The sequence below is a fragment of the Podarcis filfolensis genome, assembly GCF_964270895.1.
Source record: "Podarcis filfolensis genome assembly, chromosome: 13".
Lineage (NCBI taxonomy): Eukaryota > Metazoa > Chordata > Lepidosauria > Squamata > Lacertidae > Podarcis > Podarcis filfolensis.
This window is the reverse complement of record NC_139615.1, coordinates 20,180,772-20,198,471: the sequence shown is the minus strand read 5'-3', so window position 1 is coordinate 20,198,471 and position 17,700 is coordinate 20,180,772. Positions and strand designations below refer to the sequence as shown.

At 45.8% G+C, this 17,700-nt stretch overlaps 1 protein-coding gene across 1 annotated transcript; it reads left to right on the top strand.

Moving 5' to 3' along the window:
* Positions 1-214: 214 nt before the first annotated feature.
* On the top strand, positions 215-11,621 carry LOC310747355 (phosphatidylinositol transfer protein beta isoform-like). Its single transcript, XM_083581720.1, has 12 exons — positions 215-342; positions 1,958-1,988; positions 2,757-2,902; positions 2,977-3,118; positions 3,950-4,090; positions 4,401-4,475; positions 5,729-5,812; positions 6,687-6,764; positions 7,624-7,734; positions 8,026-8,148; positions 10,048-10,129; positions 10,602-11,621. Exons 1-11 carry the CDS (start codon positions 323-325, stop codon positions 10,093-10,095), a joined length of 999 nt encoding a protein of 332 aa, XP_083437846.1. The 5' UTR covers positions 215-322; the 3' UTR covers positions 10,096-10,129; positions 10,602-11,621.
* The last annotated feature ends 6,079 nt before the right edge of the window (positions 11,622-17,700 follow it).

The window sequence follows — 17,700 nt, the reverse complement described above, 5'->3', positions numbered from 1 at the left end:
ACGCCCGATTGGAGCGCGACCCCTAGTGGACATTTCTGTCCAATGCAACCCTCAGCGTCCCGTCATTCCCCGGCTTCCCTGTGGTGTCAATCAAGAGCACCGAACGCCCCCCCTTCGACCTGCTCCTCCCCAACGCGGCCGGCCTTTGCTCCCGCCAGCGCGGGCGAAGCCCAAGTGAGGGCGGAAGTGGCGTCGTCGCGGGCAGGTGCGGGCGAGCGGGAGCTAGAGTGAGGGCGGAAGTGGCGTCAATGGCCGGGGTAGGGGGGAAGAGGAAGAAAAGGGCTGGTGCATTTGGCGTGCGGGGTGCCGGAGGGACGGGAGGATGGTGCTGATCAAAGAGTTGTGAGTACTGGGAGGGGTGGGGGGGCGCCAGCGTGGGTGGGGCAGGACATGGGAAGGGTTAACTAGGCAGTGGGGAGGGGGCTTTCCTAAAAATGGGTGGGCGATAGACAAGGGACCCGTCTACATATGGCTGCCCCTTTCTACGGCTCTTCCTTCTGTATTTTGCTGGGGATTTTTAGAGAGCCTAATAATGTGATCTGATATTTTGGATGAATGGGGCCTTTTGTTTCTGCAATGTAACGGGCGGCGCTTTCTCATATTCCTCTGGAAAGCAGAAGTGGGGGGGTCGCCTCGGCCCATTCGGTTTACCCTGCGAGGAGGTTTTTCGCACACCCAGTCCTGCAATCCATCTGGGGTCCCTGACCCGGCATGTTTTCCCGACAGGAGGCGGCCTGGCTGCCTCCACACTTGGCTTGCTTTATAGTTTATACCGTTATTCTCCATTTCGATGTATTTTTCCCCCCTCTTCCCCACCCTCCACCCATGTTTTTTCACCAAAGCTCAATAGAATAATCAGTGAGGGAGGAGAACAAATGAGAAGTGCCACCCTCGGATCCCTGAATCCGTCATAATCTTTGTGCACTGCTCGGCTCACTTTCTTTAAACTAAGGCCTGTTGATTTCCAGGAACTTATTTCGGAGGAAACACAAAATGTTTGCAGTTTCAGAGTGTTACCGCAAATCACGCTGGGCACTGTTTCAGCAGCAGATTTATCTTTGTTAAAGCTGGCTGAGGAGAATCGCTGGAGGAGAATTGTAGGAGAAAAGACCTTGGGGGTGGGGAGATGACACTCCAACTTATTTCATCTGGCACATACAATAACATTGCCTCAAGGGATGCCGCACACTTCCAGGGAGAAAGCCCTTTTTAATTCATTAAGGCTTACTTCTGTATAGGCCTGTTTAGGATTGCTCTGTGAGTTTAGGCAGGTTCTCCGTGCATATTCGTGTGCTCTTCTTCAGGGCAAAGAAGACAATCTGCTTTGTGTTTCGATTTCAGCGAAACTTCTGCAACACCTTTAAAGCACATCTCCCCCGCCTCCCTGGGATTCTGGGCACTGTAGTTTACCACTCACAGAGTTGCAATTCCCAACAACGCTCAGTGGACTACAGTTCCCATAGTTTTTTGAAGGGAACGTGTGCTTCTAATGGTACTTTAAGGGTATACAATGTACACGGCCTTCAAGTTTTGAGATACCAGGGTCCTGCATATGTATGTTATTGGAATGTGCTATATATGTGCTCACCTTAGCAGACTGTTTGGAAATTGCAGCGAGTGTTCAGTGCAGCTTGTTCTTCGGTGTTTCTAAATTTTTGTACACTTTGATATATCATATTGTAAGTTGTTTTAAGACTAGTTTTAGTGGCAGTTTTCTAGAACTTAATAATAATAATAATGATAGTTCAGATGCAACAGTAGTGGTTTATAAATGGTCTTGGTTGAATGGTCTGTTAAATACATTTCAGGGTGAATAAAGTGTGTATGTGCTTTTTATCTGGTGCATGTGGCAGTGGAGTGTGAGGGCTTGGGCGCTGGAGGATTCCCTCTCTAACTCTTGTTTCTCTTTCCTCTCCCCCCCCCCCATGCTGCTTTTATCTCCATCCTCCAAAACCAGCCGGGTTGTGCTGCCTTGCTCCGTAGAGGAGGTAAGTTCCATTTACATGCAGTGGTATTAGGAAGTGTGCAACTTTGTTGACCCCCTAGTTAATCAATTGGGGGGGAGGGATAATGGGTTGGCATAAATCGGCAGAAAGTTTAGGGTGCTTTTCTTCCTGTTTTTCATAGGTGGGGCCAGAACCAAAAACCAAAAGGGCATTGCCCTTTTCTGTCTCTCTTTCTGGCTCCCTGTTCTCTCCCTCTCCCTCTCCACCCAGCAGGAGTTGGGGCAGGCAGGCCTTGCCAAGTGACTCCTATGGCATTCCTCGTCCCCAAGACCTGTGCCTTATTTGAAGGCCAATGGGGCAGGAGTATTTCCCCTTCTCTCTTTCCCAGTGCTTGGAATGAGCTTAACAGACTTCATCAAATTAGTTCAAAAGTCTCTAAACTACATCTGAAAGTAGTTTCCAGAATTGCCAAGTGATCAAAACTTGAATTAAATTTGTTTCGGCTTAGAACTTTGAACGATTTCTAGTTTTATCTTCAAGTTCGTTCTCTCATCAGTGCTTTTCACTCTATAGACTCTCATCTTAAGTTTATTTTATACTTTTATTTTATACTTCAGCACAGGAGCATTTTGAATACGGAAAAAAATTCTTGAGGATCATTTGGATCAACTTGGAACTGTGACCTGAAGGCAACTACTTTGTTTTGTAAAGGGACAAATTTGAACTGGGACGAGTTCCTTTTGGGACATGTTGAGCTTGAATCTCCTGTTTAAAATGCCCATTTCCAACCTCTGCTCTTTCCCTCTGCAGTATCAGGTGGGGCAGTTATTCTCTGTTGCGGAAGCCAGCAAGAACAACACTGGCGGCGGTGAAGGGATTGAGGTGCTAAAAAATGAACCTTACGAGCGTGAAGGGGAACGGGGGCAGTTCACCCACAAGATCTACCACCTCCAGAGGTAAGGTCTTTCCTGGGCACGGGCATCCAAAGGCACGGGCTTCCTCTGATGCCCTGTTTTTCTCTCTCTTGCAGCAAAGTTCCTGGATTCATTAAGATGTTCGCCCCTGAGGGGTCCCTAGTTGTTCACGAGAGAGCCTGGAATGCCTATCCCTATTGTCGAACGGGTGAGCCAGGGAGAGGGATGGGAGAAGGGGCTATGTCTGTAACTGGGACTCCCTAGGTCAGGGTTTCCCAAACTTGGGTCTCCAGCTGTTTTTGGACTACAACCAATGGTCATACTAGCTTGGGGTGATAGGAGTTGTAGTCCAAAAACAGCTGGAGACCCATGTTTGCGAAACCCTGTCCTACCTAGATGCTTTGGTAGGGGAACAAATTTGTCTGGAGTGTTGTCATTTTTTTCAAACTCTCTATCTTGAACGATCCTTTTGAACAATGGCTGAGTGGCAAAAATCCAGGGGTTGTTTGGCAGAGATTCTGGAAGTGCTGTACACTCCATTCATCACTGCTCTTCTTAAGCTGAGTATATAACCTAGAAATGCACCCAGCAGACTCCTACAACAAGCAGCCTATTGGGAAACTCATACATTACTGCTCTTCTCATTGACACAGGCCAGAGGAACCTCAAGTTTCCACAGAACAGAGTTTGAATAAACATTCATTTTGAGCAAGTGCTGGGAAAGTTTTCATAGGCCAAGGGCCACATTCTCATTTGGGCAACTTTCTTTGGACGGTGTTGGGTGTGTCCTGTGGCAAAAGTGGGAGAACCAACAAATGCAAATTATACATTTGTACAGTTGGTTTCTACACAAACTCGCACGCCCTGTCCAGTCCAGCAGGAAACAACAGAGTTCAGGGACAGTCAAAACTGGTGTGGGAAACCTTTGGCCCCCTAGATGTTGCTAAACTACAATTCCCATCATCCCTGGTTTTAGCCATGTTTGCTGGGGCTGATGGGAGTTGCAGTTCGGCAACAACTGGAGGACCATAGCTTCTCCACACTTTGTCTAACCTGCTGGATATATTGGGCTAAAACTGTCCTGTGTGATTTGGGTTACATAAATGGCAACTGTGGCTAGAGAAGACTTATATCAAGCTGATTAGGGAAGGTTTTTCGTTTCATTTTCCTGCACTAACATGTTCTGTCTTTCTCTTCCTTCTTGTGGTCCCGTCTGCTGCAGTTATTACGGTAAGTGACTTGGGGAAGGGACATCTGTGGGTAGGTGGGCAGGCAGCGCTTCTCAGTGAACCCCAACTCCCTCAGATTCTCTGGGTACATCTGTGTCCTTGCCTATCTCCAGTAAGCTATGGCACACCTCCTACCCCATGAAGTCCACTTCTCATGAGTCACACACCCACATCCCAGAATGTCACAGAGCATTCTGGGTAATATGTCTGCTCAAGTTATGTGTGGCTTTAGGTCTGCGTGTGCTCTTGTTACCACAAAGTATTCTGGGTAACCATTCTTCTCTCTTCCCCACCCTTTTCTTTTTGGACAGAATGAATATATGAAGGATGATTTCTTCATCAAAATTGAAACCTGGCACAAACCAGATTTAGGTGACCAAGACAATGTAAGTGACAGGAATGAAACACCACGTTTTATCCACAGAACCAGGGTGCCCAAGTCCTGCTGAATTGTACTCTCTATTAATAGAAAGACCGTTGGCACAGATGCACTGTTTTATTATTAAGGGGTGGGGAATGGTATTTGATTAACAAGCATTTTTTCTTTCTGCACAAAGAAAATATTTTGTATCCGGAATAGTTGTTGTTGTTTATGTCACTTATGAGTTGCTTCCTGTGAGGCACCTTGAAGTGATTTACAATACAATGGCATATATAAAATAGTTGCATATGTAAAAACAACTGAATACAAAACAAACAGAAAAAATTTAACATAAAAATGCCTTTAAAATAACACCACATACAGGGAATCAGTTCAGATCCAGGAAAGATACCAGCTGGGATAAATAATTTAGACTTTGTTAAGGTTCCATTGCATATATAATAAGCAATAAAGCACTTATTCTTGCAAAGATCTTGAAAGCACTTTAGAGGAGACTGAGAAATATGCTTTATAATTAACTATTGGATGCAGTTTGGGGTTACAGAGGTCTTTTTCTCTTCTAAATGACTGAAATATTTGGCAGTATTGAGGGATGCAATCTTAAGGTATTAAACTTTTCTGTGATTTTTATTGAAGCAAATCTGGGTTACATATGTTAATATTTAATTTCTATACAGTCATGAGAAAATTGAATTCTGTGGTTTTACATATGAAGACATAACAATCATCTGTTTTTTAGCAGGTCTTAAAATTAGGTAAATACAACCTCAGGTGAAGAACAACACATGACATATTACTCTGTGTCATGATTTATTTAGCAAAAATAAAGCGATAATGGAGAAGCCATGTGTGCAAAACTAAGTATACCTTATGATTCAAGAGCTTTTAGAACCACATCTAGCAGCAATAGCTTGAAGTAATCATTTTCTGTATGACTATATCAATCTCTCACATTGTTGTGGAGGAGGTTTGGCCAGTTCTACAATTTTGCTTCAGTTCTTTGAGGTTTGCTGGCATTTGTTTATGCACAGCTCTCTTAAGGTCCCACTCAAATCTTGTGTGTTTTGATGTGAAATACATTATTATTATTAAATTGAACACATTGATTGCCTAACACTCGTTGTCCTTAGGCCAGTACAAAGCATATAACATAATACGGAAGCATATTAAAAAGTCAACAAAGCCCAATCAAACTTTCAGTGCTGGCGACTCCCATTTTTGTTTCGGGTGAGGACATAAAAACTCTTCTCTCTGCAGGTCCACAGCCTCGATGCGGAAACTTGGAAAGATGTTGAGGTGGTCCATATAGATGTCGCTGATCGGACGCAAGTGTCAGATGACGTAAGAGGCAACCTTGGTTTTTGTCTGGCAGTTGGAAGAGTGTTTGGCAAAGGTTAACATGGCACAGAAGGCAGGGGAATTCTGGGAAGGAAAGCGCCCTTCCAGCCGTCTGCTTTTGATAGGAAAGAAGGATCCCTTTGTGGCTCTGGAGTGTGAAAGCCGTGAGCACAAAGGGAATCTTTTTTATTATTGTAGCATCTGCAAACCCCCTACTTGGAACCATTTGTTCTTTCGAATCGCTCTAGATTGGGAGAGCTCAGGAGAACAGTACCCCAGCAATTCTAGGCTGCAGCTATCCTGCCCGCCACTACCTGGCCTTAGGGGCCATCATTTCCACACACAACTTGCTCCTCTTCCTTCTCCCTCCTTTATCCCCCCAACATTGACAGAGAAAGGAAGTTTGCTTATATCTGGCCAGGCTGCACATTGTGATCTCATTTGTTCCTGCTGGCCCATGGCCTACAGAAGTGATGAAAGGAGATCCCCCGCTCTGAGTGAGGACAGGCCCCTGGGTGGAGAGCTTGTCTCTGAGCATATGCTGAGAACTTTTTCTTCGCCTCCAAGTGACTAGTCCATTCTCTCTTCATCCTTAGAGTGAAGGTAACAGTAGTGGTGGCGATGGCTGGTACCACTAAAACCACATTGTTGCTCAACTTTTTGCACTGCTCGTAGTATCCAGAATAGTACCCTTTTGCTTTCAGGGCTGGCTCTTGGGTTTTAGATGCTATCAGGCCCTGTTTTTGTGTCAGGGGGGATCTGCCCTTTCTGACTGCTTTTCTGCCTGCTGAACAAAGATCTTCATGGCATTTATCCAGCTCTGTCCCCCTGTATCTCATACTGCTGACATTCTCATCTCTGCTCTCTTATCTTTCAGGACTACAAGCCAGATGAAGACCCGGCTCTTTTCAAATCACTGAAGACGGGCAGAGGGCCTCTTGGTCCTGACTGGAAGGTACGTCCAGTCCCCTGTCTTATAATTTGTTTCAAGACGCCTTATGGGATGCAATTCATAAATGAAATAATAGATAAACGGATGATAGCAAAACTTGCGAACCAGCCCGTAAGTGTGTCCTGCTCCCTCCCATCCATACATCTCGGGCCTCTTCGTTGTTTTGAAGACAGGCTTTGGCGGTGGTAGTGGGACCCCAGGGGTCTGCAGGTTTCATCTTAGCAAAGCAAAATGTGCGCTTGCTGTGGCACCAGACCCAAAAGATGGAGCCTTCTCTGTGACCTTTTAGTCATGGCAGGAAGAGAGAAAGCAAGTGTTGCAGTGGTCACTGGGTGCACAAACAGGCTGTAGGATTTTTTGGAGCGAGGCTGGGTCTTATCAAAACTGGAAGGTGCTGCACCCAGCACTTTCTATAAATGCTGCCAGGGCTGGGGCTGTGAGAGACATAAACAGCAGTCACTCTATGCCCTTACCCATGTGGAATTAACGCCCATCTGCTTCTACAGCATGAAGAATCAGCTGCAGAATGGCATTTGTAGGAACTCTGGAGAACAAGGGGAGGGAGGAAACTTACAATAATCAGGGCAAAGGTGTCTGTATTGCTATCTGTTCTGTTGTGTTTTAAATACATTGCAAGCCGCCTCGAGAACTTTGGTTAGTAGGCATGGTGTAAATACTTCTAAATGAAAAATAAAAAAGGGGTAAATCTCTTTCTCATCCCCGCAAATCCCCCTCAGATGTTTCATCTATAAGAGAAATCTCCACAAGTTTGCTTTGAAACTTCAGCGGCAACTCCAGGCCTAATCTTCCTGGCTTCTTCCTTTCTCCCCCTTCCCCTTTCCCCCTATCTCCCGTCCATTAGCGGGAACTAGCCAACAATGAAGATTGCCCCCACATGTGTGCCTACAAACTTGTGAGTGTGAAGTTCCGCTGGTGGGGTCTTCAGGGCCGAGTGGAAAAATTTATCCAAAAGGTAAGAACAGGCCGAGGCCGCTGGCTCTGATCTGCGTTGGAGCTTGCTTGGATAGTAACAGATGGCAGAGCAATATTAGCAAATGGGATTTGAGACTTTCTCTAGTGTTGTTGAGGTTTTTTTAGGGGCGGGAAGAGGTGGGGGTAAAAAAACCCATCTTGAGCTTGCTCTGCAGAATGCAACCCAGGGACTTTCCCCCTCAAAGAGAGCGCGTAGACTATTATCCCCACTTCAAGGTCTCTTGTATTCTTGTCATCCTGTTTTCTTGAAGCCTTTCTTCTCTTCCTACAGCAAGAAAGACGCCTCTTTACCAACTTCCATAGGCAGCTATTTTGCTGGTTGGACAAGTGGGTGGATTTAACCATGGCTGACATTCGACGGATGGAGGAAGAGACACAGAGGGAGCTTGATGAGGTATTTCGGGGCAGAGAACCAGGTTTGCGGGTGTGAGGGGCACTCGGTTTGGGTTGTGAGAGTTTCCCTTACTTTTGTGCTTGAGCTCTTGTGGGTGGAAGGCCAGAAGTACAGTGGTACCTCGGGTTACATACACTTCAGGTTACAGATGCTTCAGGTTACAGACTCCGCTAACCCAGAAATAGTACCTCGGGTTAAGTACTTTGCTTCAGGATGAGAACAGAAATTGCGCGGCAGCAGCGTGAGGCCCCATTAGCTAAAGTGGTGCCTCAGGTTAAGAACAGTTTCAGGTTAAGAACGGACCTCTGGAACGAATTAAGTACGTTACCAGAGGTACCACTGTACAACTTTCCCTGTCACTGGGTCTGAAAGGATGGCTGTGCCCATATAAGCCTGATCTCTGAGATCATTTACGGGTGGCCTGCTTCAGATGCCATTGCTGTCGGAGAGTAAGGCGGATGGGGTCAAGCAGCTAGGCCTTTTCTTTTCATGGCTTCCTTATTGTGAAACTCCCTTCCCAAAAAGGCCTTCCATGGCCAGCTCAGTTCCCACTTGTAGAAGCTTAGTTAAAACCCTTTCCTGTTTGTTTTCCCATGGCTAGTCTTGAGGCTTTGTTGATTTGAGTGAGCTGAGTTGCTACGCAGATCTGCCAGGCAGAATTTTTTAAAAAATCGCTGCCACTGTTCCATTGAGTGATGATCGGTACTCCTGTTTTATATTTGCTGCCCCTATGGCACACTTGTTGTTGTAGGTGCAGATCCCCTGACAAGAGGAGAAGTTTCCAGCTAGGGCCATAGGTTTTATTTAGTCGATGTGGTTTTGATCCACTAATATAGAAGCGGAAAACCCTGATTCGAATCCTGAAATGTGAAAATTGCCAATGGTGGACCCCATCTTGGGAGAGGCAATCCCTCTTCAGTCTCTCACAGAAGGGGTCTCCACTTCCAAGACATATGCCATCTAAAACTTATAGATATCTATGCACCCTATACATATGCCATCTAAAATCGGGTATACTTTTTTCCCTTCTTCAAAAGCGTTTAGTCATATGCAGGTTTATGTAGATTCAGTTGTTTTAAAACTCAGTTGATCTGCTTAAAGGTGAGAGAAGCTTTGGCCCTTCATATGTTCCTGAACTACAACTCCCATCAGCTCCTGCAAGCATCACCAGTGGTGAGGCATGATGGGAGTTGTAGTTCAGCAGCAAATGGAGCACCAAAAGTTCCCCACAGAGGCACGAAGATTTCCACAATTGGGTGACAGTCCTATATGATATTAATGTGGAAGAAGATATTTTGATAGGCATGGGTTTTTTCCACTGCTGTAAGAGATGCACTGCAAAAATCCCCTCTTTTTAAAATATTTAACTGTTAATGTGCTTACCATTGTTTCCTCAATTTGTAGTTTTTTAATGTCTGTAAATGTATAGTTACATAAATATGTTATGCTTCTGTAAACATATTTTATATATTTGTAAATATATACCTTTCTAGTTTTTGATGATTAAAACCTTTTCCTATACAACTTTTACAAAATATATAGGAGTCCTGCCCTTATTTGAATCTGTTCCTCCTTAAAAGAAAAGGGAGGGAAAACTGGTGCATACAAGTGTTTTGTTTATAGATAGATCCCATTTTGCACTTTGGGATTAAATGTGGTTCCTGTCTTGCCCAGAGAGTATTAAATATGCTTTGAACCCTCAAACCCTATAATGTTTGGTAATATGCTGATGCATTTAAATACAGTTGTAATTGATTATTGATTTTTTAAAAAAACTTTTTAAAATTTTTTGGCAAATCTTTCTGGCAAGGCCATGTGGAAGTAAACAGAGCCAGTACTAGCACCACCATGTAAGACTTGGAAGTTACCCAGCTGCTGAAGGATCTTGTTTTGTTGCAGATACGCCAGAAGGGCACTGTGAGAGGAATGACTGCAGGGGATGAATGAGCGCCCCCTACTGCCTGGGCCGAGAAGTAATAAGGTAGAAGAAACTGGAGAGTGGAAAGCTTTACATAGTTATGGGTGGAAACTCTGGGTGAGGGTGGGAGGAGACAGTGATCATATCTTGGCCTCATCAAGCCATGATATGCATGTGCCTATGCCCACCCCCAGCCAATTTGTGGCATGAGAAAACAAGCCTGGGTGCCTCTGATTAACCAAAGTTTCCCATATTGTCAAAACTTGGGAGATACAGTTACCACATTTGGAACAAGCAACGATATTAAGGCAACTTAGAACTATGGTTTTAATATATAGTTTTGTTTTGGAGCTGGTAACCACCGTTTCCTGGATCAGATGAAACCAGAAACTATGGTCAACTGTGGACTTTCTGGTTTGTTTGCTCCTGCCACGCAGAGAAGGCCAGCTTGTCTTTTAAAAGAACATTAAATAAGAAAAGGAAAGCTGTTGCTTTTCGCTGCTAATACTTCCTTTTTGTCTTCTTTCTTTCCCAGGTGCAGTGCCCTTTCTGACCTGAGATTGGACCTCTCTTCGTGGGACTCCGCTCTCCCTCCCCTTGCCACCTTGGGAGGGGAAGATGGGTCCCCGTTCCTCTCCGTCCTTCTGGTCCGAAAATACTGTCTTCAAAACTGCCCCTGCTTCTGCCGGCACGGGAAACCCCAGGAAACTGCCCTTTACTTCTTACTGATCATGGATTAATAGGTGCCCCCCTCACCACAAGTGGGGCCTTAAAAGGGGGAGGCAAGGACCTTCCAGGGTGGGGTGGGGATGTCTCTCTTATTTTTGCCCTGCAGGAGCAGGGCTGCATGACTATTAATAAGATTAACCTTAACCTTATTTGAAATTGTATTGGGGTGGGGCTTTCTATAGGCCAAAGGGAAAGGAAGATCAGGAATGCCTAAATGGGGGTGGGGAGGAAGAGAACGAGTGAAACTATATAAGGAGCATCATTTTTGCCTTCACTGTGGATTTAAAATTGTCTTTTGGAGAGGCATGGAAGCGCTGCTTCAGCACCACATTCATCTCCTGGGATTGTGGGGAACAATGACCGCAGCAGTTTCACTCTCAGTTCTTCCCGTGCCATATGGTGGAGTTAAAACGTGCCACTAAACTGACTCCTTTGTTTTAGGCAGCAAAGTTCACCTGCCCTGTTTTCCAAAGAAGGCCACGTGTGGCTAAAATTTTCAGGGTCTGTTTCTTGACCCTTCATTTCCTCCTTTTTAAGTGGCACTGAACTCTACTCCTAGGTTGTTGGTTGGTTTTTTATTTTAATCTTCTTTTCCCTGTCCCTCATTTCCCCGTTGTGTTGGTGGGAAGGGCATGTAATTTCCCCCACTTGGGAGAGTCACTCAGAAACATTTCAGCTGCCCCTTTGGGTCTTAAGTGAGGGGAAAGTGGAGGCATTTAAGGCCCAATAGTGCATTACTAAGGATCTGAACAGTATTTTTTTTAAGCAAGAAAAACACTGAAATCTTTTTTTAAAAAAGTAAAACAATAAATAAACTTGAAGTTGAGTTCTGGTCCTGTTTCCTTGTTGTGGGGTGGGTGGGAGACACAGGGAGGGTTAGTGGCTGTTGTGGCTCATTTGAGTACCTCATAGAGGAGGGTGAGATCTTGCAAGTCCAACCCTATGTCAGTGGAGGAAATTTGCTGATCTGGATAACGTAGTTACCTGGCTTCTGCTTAATAAAAAACAATAGCAAGAACCCCTCTAGCCATGGGAACATCCACCACCTTCTAAGGCAGCCTGTTCACGCTCACAAACAGCTCATACAGTCGGGAAGTTATTCTTAAATGTTCCATCGAAAACCTGCTTGTCCTTAGACCCTGTAGTTCCGGGCCTTCCCTCTGTAGCAGCACAGAACAGATCTTTCCCATACATGGCAACTTTTTCAGGAACTGAATAAGATGGCTACTTTTTCACCTGTTAATCAGCTTTTCTCCAGGTTAAACATACCCAACTTCCTCAAAGGTTTTGGTCTCCTATTTTGTTCCTTTCCTGCAGTATAAGATGGGCTAGAGAGAAGCTTGTGTGTGTGTGTGTTGGGTATTTTAATGTACCCAATGCAGAGGTTTCCAGAATAAATTACAAACCTGCTCAGTCCTCCTTCCTTACCTCTCTGTTCTTCCCTGTGGGGAAAGGCAAGAACTGACTTCATAATGCTGCTGCTTCCCCAGCAGGATGGAAGAGAAGCTCTCCTTCCTGTTCCAGCTGTGAGGAACCTCTGGCCCTCTATATGTTGCTGAACGACAACTCCCACCATCTCAGCCCATTGGCTATGCTTGCAGAGGCCATTAGGTCTTCCTTATTCCTTTCCTAACCACACCCTAAAGAACATAAGGCAAGAAAGAGAATCCGACAAAAGGTGCATTTTCAAGATCAGGCATCCCCAATCTGTGGCCCTCCAGATGTTTTGGCCTACAACTCCCATTATCCCTAGCTAACGGGTCCAGTGGTCAGGGATGATGGGAATTGTAGTCCAAAACATCTGGAGGGCCGAAGGTTGGGGGTGCTTGGTCAAGGTTATGCATTGCAGCTTTTGACTGTTCCCTTCAAACCCCAAACGTACGTGGATGGAGCTCAGAGCAAGCCAGTGAGAGACTAAAAGCTGAAGCCACAGTAGAACTAATTCATGCTCTTAGAATTTGTTTCAACTAAGGCTGCCATCTGATTAAAGGAAATATTGGTCTGTGCATCGAATGGGTTTGAATCGAGTGACCAAAACAACACTAATTTGCATAAGACAGTTGGTTTCTTTGGGTTTTTTTGAGGAGAGAATACTTTTGTTTTTAGATAGTGTGTGTGTATGTCACAGCCAATGCCATTTCGGAAAAGGCGTTCTGAGAGTGAAAGGGGAATGCCTCTAGTAACAGTTTTATAAGTAACTTGTATTTAACAATACTGTAAATTCTAAAAACGTGTTTCCCTCATGGATTGGGGATTCTTGTTTATAAGGCAGGTATATGCAAACTCGGGCCTCCAGATGTTTTTGGCCTACAACTCCCATGATCCCTAGCTAACAGGACCAGTGGCCAGGGATAATGGGAACGGTAGTCCCAAAACATCTGGTGGGCTGAGTTTGCCTATGCCTGCTATAAGGAATCATTAAAATAAGGCTGAAATCCTATACCTACTTACCTTGGTGTAAGTATCCTGGAAATCAATAGGTCTTAGGTATGAGTACCATGTACAGCGGGATAAGAGACCTTTGGTCCTCTGGATGTTTCTGAACTACAATCCCCATCAGCTCCTGCAAGCATAGCCAATAGCCTCAGGTGATGCAAGTTGTAGTTCAGCAACAACAGACAGTCCCTGCAACTGATGTTGTTGTTGTTGTTGTTTAGTCGTGTCCGACTCTTCGTGACCCCATGGACCAGAGCACGCCAGCCACTCCTGTCTTCCACTGCCTCCCACAGTTTGGTCAAACTCATGTTTGTATCTTCTAGAACACTGTCCAACCATCTCGTCCCCTGTCATCCCTTCTCCTTGTGCCTCCATCTTTCCCAACATCAGGGTCTTTTCCAGGGAGTCTTCTCTTCTCATAATAATAATAATAATAATTTATTATTTGTACCCCGCCCATCTGGCTGGGTTTCCCCAGCCACTGTGGGCGGCTTCCACAGAAGCCAAAATACACTAAAATATCACACATTAAAAACTTCCCTGAACAGGGCTGCCTTAAGATGTCTTCTGAATGTCAGGTAGTTGTTTATCGCTTTGACATCTATTGGGAGGGCGTTCCACAGGGCGGGTGCCTCTACCAAGAAGGCCCTCTGCCTGGTTCCCTGTAGCTTTGCTTCTCGCAATGAGGGAACCGCCACAAGGCCCTCGGCGCTGGACCTCAGCATCCGGGCAGAACGATGGGGATGGAGACGCTCCTTCAGGTAAACTGGGCCGAGGCCATTTAGGGCTTTAAAGGTCAACACCAGCACTTTGAATTGTGCTCGGAAATGTACTGGGAGCCAATGTAGGTCTTTCAAGACCAGTGTTATGTGGTCTCGGCAGCCGCCCCCAGTCACCAGTCTAGCTGCTGCATTCTGGATTAGTTGTAGTTTCCGGGTCACCTTCAAAGGTAGCCCCACGTAGAGCGCATTGCAGTAGTCCAAGCGGGAGATAACTAGAGCATGCACCACTCTGGCGAGGCAGTCCGCGGGCAGGTAGGGTCTCAGCCTGCGTACCAGGTGGAGTTGCTAGACAGCTGCCCTGGATACCGAATTGACCTGTGCCTCCATGGACAGCTGTGAGTCCAAAATGACTCCCAGGCTGTGCACCTGGTCCTTCAGGGGCACAGTTACCCCATTCAGGACCAGGGAGTCCTCCACACCAGCCCGTCCCCTGTCCCCCAAAAACAGTACTTCCATCTTGTCAGGATTCAAACCTCAATCCATTAGCCGCCATCCTCATGAGGTGGCCAAAGGACTGGAGCCTCAGCTTCATGATCTGTCCTTCCAGTGAGCGCTCAGGGCTGATTTCCTTCAGAATGGATAGGTTTGATCTTCTTGCAATCCATGGGACTCTCAAGAGTCTCCTCCAGCACCACAATTCAAAAGCACTGATTCTTCGGCAATCGGCAACTGATGTATTACATTGTAAAAACTGTTGTGAGCACACATACAACAGCTACCTGACGTCTTTTTGTGCTATTCCCATCAGGAATCCCACCCAGATCTTAGTTTGAACTGCTTAATGAAATTTTCACATGACAAAACAATTGTTTTGAAGTAACAGTTAGCCAGCTCCATCTTAAAAATGAAGCCAGCTAGTTAGCCAGCTCCATCTTAAAAATAAGGTTTCCCTCCTGTGTGAGATTGGGGGGGGGGGTGCCTTTTGGGTGTGTGATGCCTGTAGATTGCAGTTTAAGTGCTTAGATTTAAAGCACACACTTGTTTTACCCTATTTAAAAAGCCAATTTAATTGGTCGACCCAGCCAATAAAATTTTTGGGCAGCCCAAGTTCTAAGTGCTCTTCGGCCACATTTTTCCCGTCTGCATCCCCATCTGTATCCTGTTGCACAACTTTAGGTCATGCCTCCAGAACGGGCAAATTGCCAAACCAAACGCAACCCAACCACTCCTTGTATGGTGGCTTGCAAGGGGCTCAATTCTATATGCCTGGGGAGTCGGTGTGCACCTGCCGGCCCAGCCAGTGCATGGTGGGACGGCGCAAATTGTGCAATCCTGAATTTGATCAAACTCATTCTTGGAGCTGGTAGGGAGAACCCAGGAGGACTCCTAATTCCCCCTCGACGACTGATGGTAAGATCTTAGAGGGTGCTTGAAGGGACTATTTGCTCTGCTGCTCAGAAACAGTGGCTGCTCTAGGAAACAAGACATTTGAGCATCACTGGTTTCACTTTCTGTTTCTTAGCATTTGAAAAGAAATGTCAAGACCCTGCTGGGACTGGCTTCCTAGAAAGGCACCCCAGGGTCCGACACATACACTCCCTTCCCAAATACAATCCTTGCCCTGTGGAAAGCCTTCAGATGCAGTAAGCAAGGTGTGCTCCCTGTGAAAGGTGTCTTGTGATGGCAGGAGCTGTGTGTGCGAAAAAACAGAAGCATCTACGCGCAGCCTCAGTATTGTGGGAAGGCAGTTCCACAGCCTTTCAGGTATGAGGAACTCGCTCTAGAGTAAAGTGATGACCTCATCCCGCTGCTGATGAGCTGAGCTGGCCATGAGTCAGCAGCATCTGAGGCCATAGGGAATCCACCCCCAGGTTTCTGCTCTGGCTGCCTGGGATTTTCCATTGGCATTAGTTAAAATCCCCTTTGCTGTTTTTCCTACTTGTCTCTCGCTCTCATGATTCAGCTCCCCACTGAAACAGAAAGACGCACACACTCCGTCCTCTCTCGCAGAGCATCACAGTCTCACACACCCTCTGACATTTCTCCGATGAAAACAGGAACATCCTAAGGAAAAGAAGGACATTTTGGAATCCGATCAGAAACTGGGTAGGCTTCTGTAAATCCAGAACTGTCCCTGGAAAATAGGGATACTTGGAGGGTCTGGAGTAGTAGCTGTTAAAAGCAGTTGGCAGCTGAGGGGACACAGCTCACAGCAGCTGGATCCATCCCTCTCCTGGATCAGGCCAAAGGCCTACCTAGGCCAACATCCTGTTCTCCACAATGCCTATCCTATAGTAACAATTGTGGGAATCTCAATCCTTGACGCTCAGGGTGGCCATCTCCCAAAACAGAGGGCAAAATAGATTTTCCATAATTGCATATGGATACAAAGCTAGACACCATTCCTATAATTTCAGTAGAGATATTGTACATCTCACCATAGTGTAAAGACTGACCAAGTGACCTGTAAGGCCTGCTTTGACTGCACTGTTGATGGGCAACTTTCAGGGCCCTTCCTGTTTCTTTCCTTTCCATTGGTTCTTTTATCTTGAAACCAGATTTGGACTGGACAATGTATCAAATAGAGGATTCCTTCAAGCAACTCCTCTGTGAAGCATGATATGTGGCTGCCCTACTTCTTCATGTAGGGCTGGATCTAGACACATCAAAGAAGCGATTCAGTTAAACGCGTTGTAAACTCATACAGGGAAATCTGGTAGGGAAAGATGGGACTCCACAGCGCCATCTGGTGTCACAGTGTTATATCACATATACAACGCATATAAAATGCTTTTTCTTTACCAATCTAGCTCAGTTCTAGGACAACAGTCAGGATGTGACTGCTGCAGGCACTTCCCTATTCTTCTAACATTTTTACTTAAATAATGAAAGCTATTTTAGAAGTGAGGAACTTCTTGTTTGTTTGTTTTTTAAAAAAACAATCCATGCCAGTTGGTGTCCAGAAGGGTAATATTTTTCCAAATTCCACCGAGTTCTGCCCTTCTAGAATTCCCCCGGTGGATTTTTCCACATCACTCTCACTCTTACACTTCCTCCCCTCGACCCCGCCCCCTTAAACACACTACTTGGGTTAATTAGCTGATCAGTGCCAGGAATCTGTTTCTTTTGAATGGTTCCCTGCTCCAGGACAAGTGCTAATACAGTGGTACCTCAAGTTAAGAACTTAATTCATTCTGGAGGTCTGTTCTTAACCTGAAACCGTTCTTAACCTGAGGTACCACTTTAGCTAATGGGGCCTCCCACTGCCGCCACACGATTTCTGTTCTCCTCCTGAAGCAAAGTTCTTAACCCGAGGTACTATTTCTGGGTTACCAGAGTCTGTAACCTGAAGTGTATGTAACCCGAGGTACCACTGTATGATTGTTTGAGCAATTACCTTCAATCTGCTACTGTAAAATGTTACGGTAAAGGTAAAGGGACCCCTGACAGTTAAGTCCAGTCACGAACAACTCTGGGGTTGCGGCGCTCATCTCACTTTACAGGCCAAGGGAGCCGGTGTTTGTCCACTCCATAGTTTTTCTAGGTCATGTGGCCAGCATGGCTAAGCCACTTCTGGCGCAACAGAACACCGACACCAGAGCAGTGCACAGAAATGCCGTTTACGTTCCCTATTAATCTACTTGCACTTTTGGGCGTGCTTTCGAACTGCTAGGTTGGCAGGAGCAGGGACCGAGCAACGGGAGCTCACCCCGTCGCGGAGATTTGAACCGCCAACCTTTTGAGCGG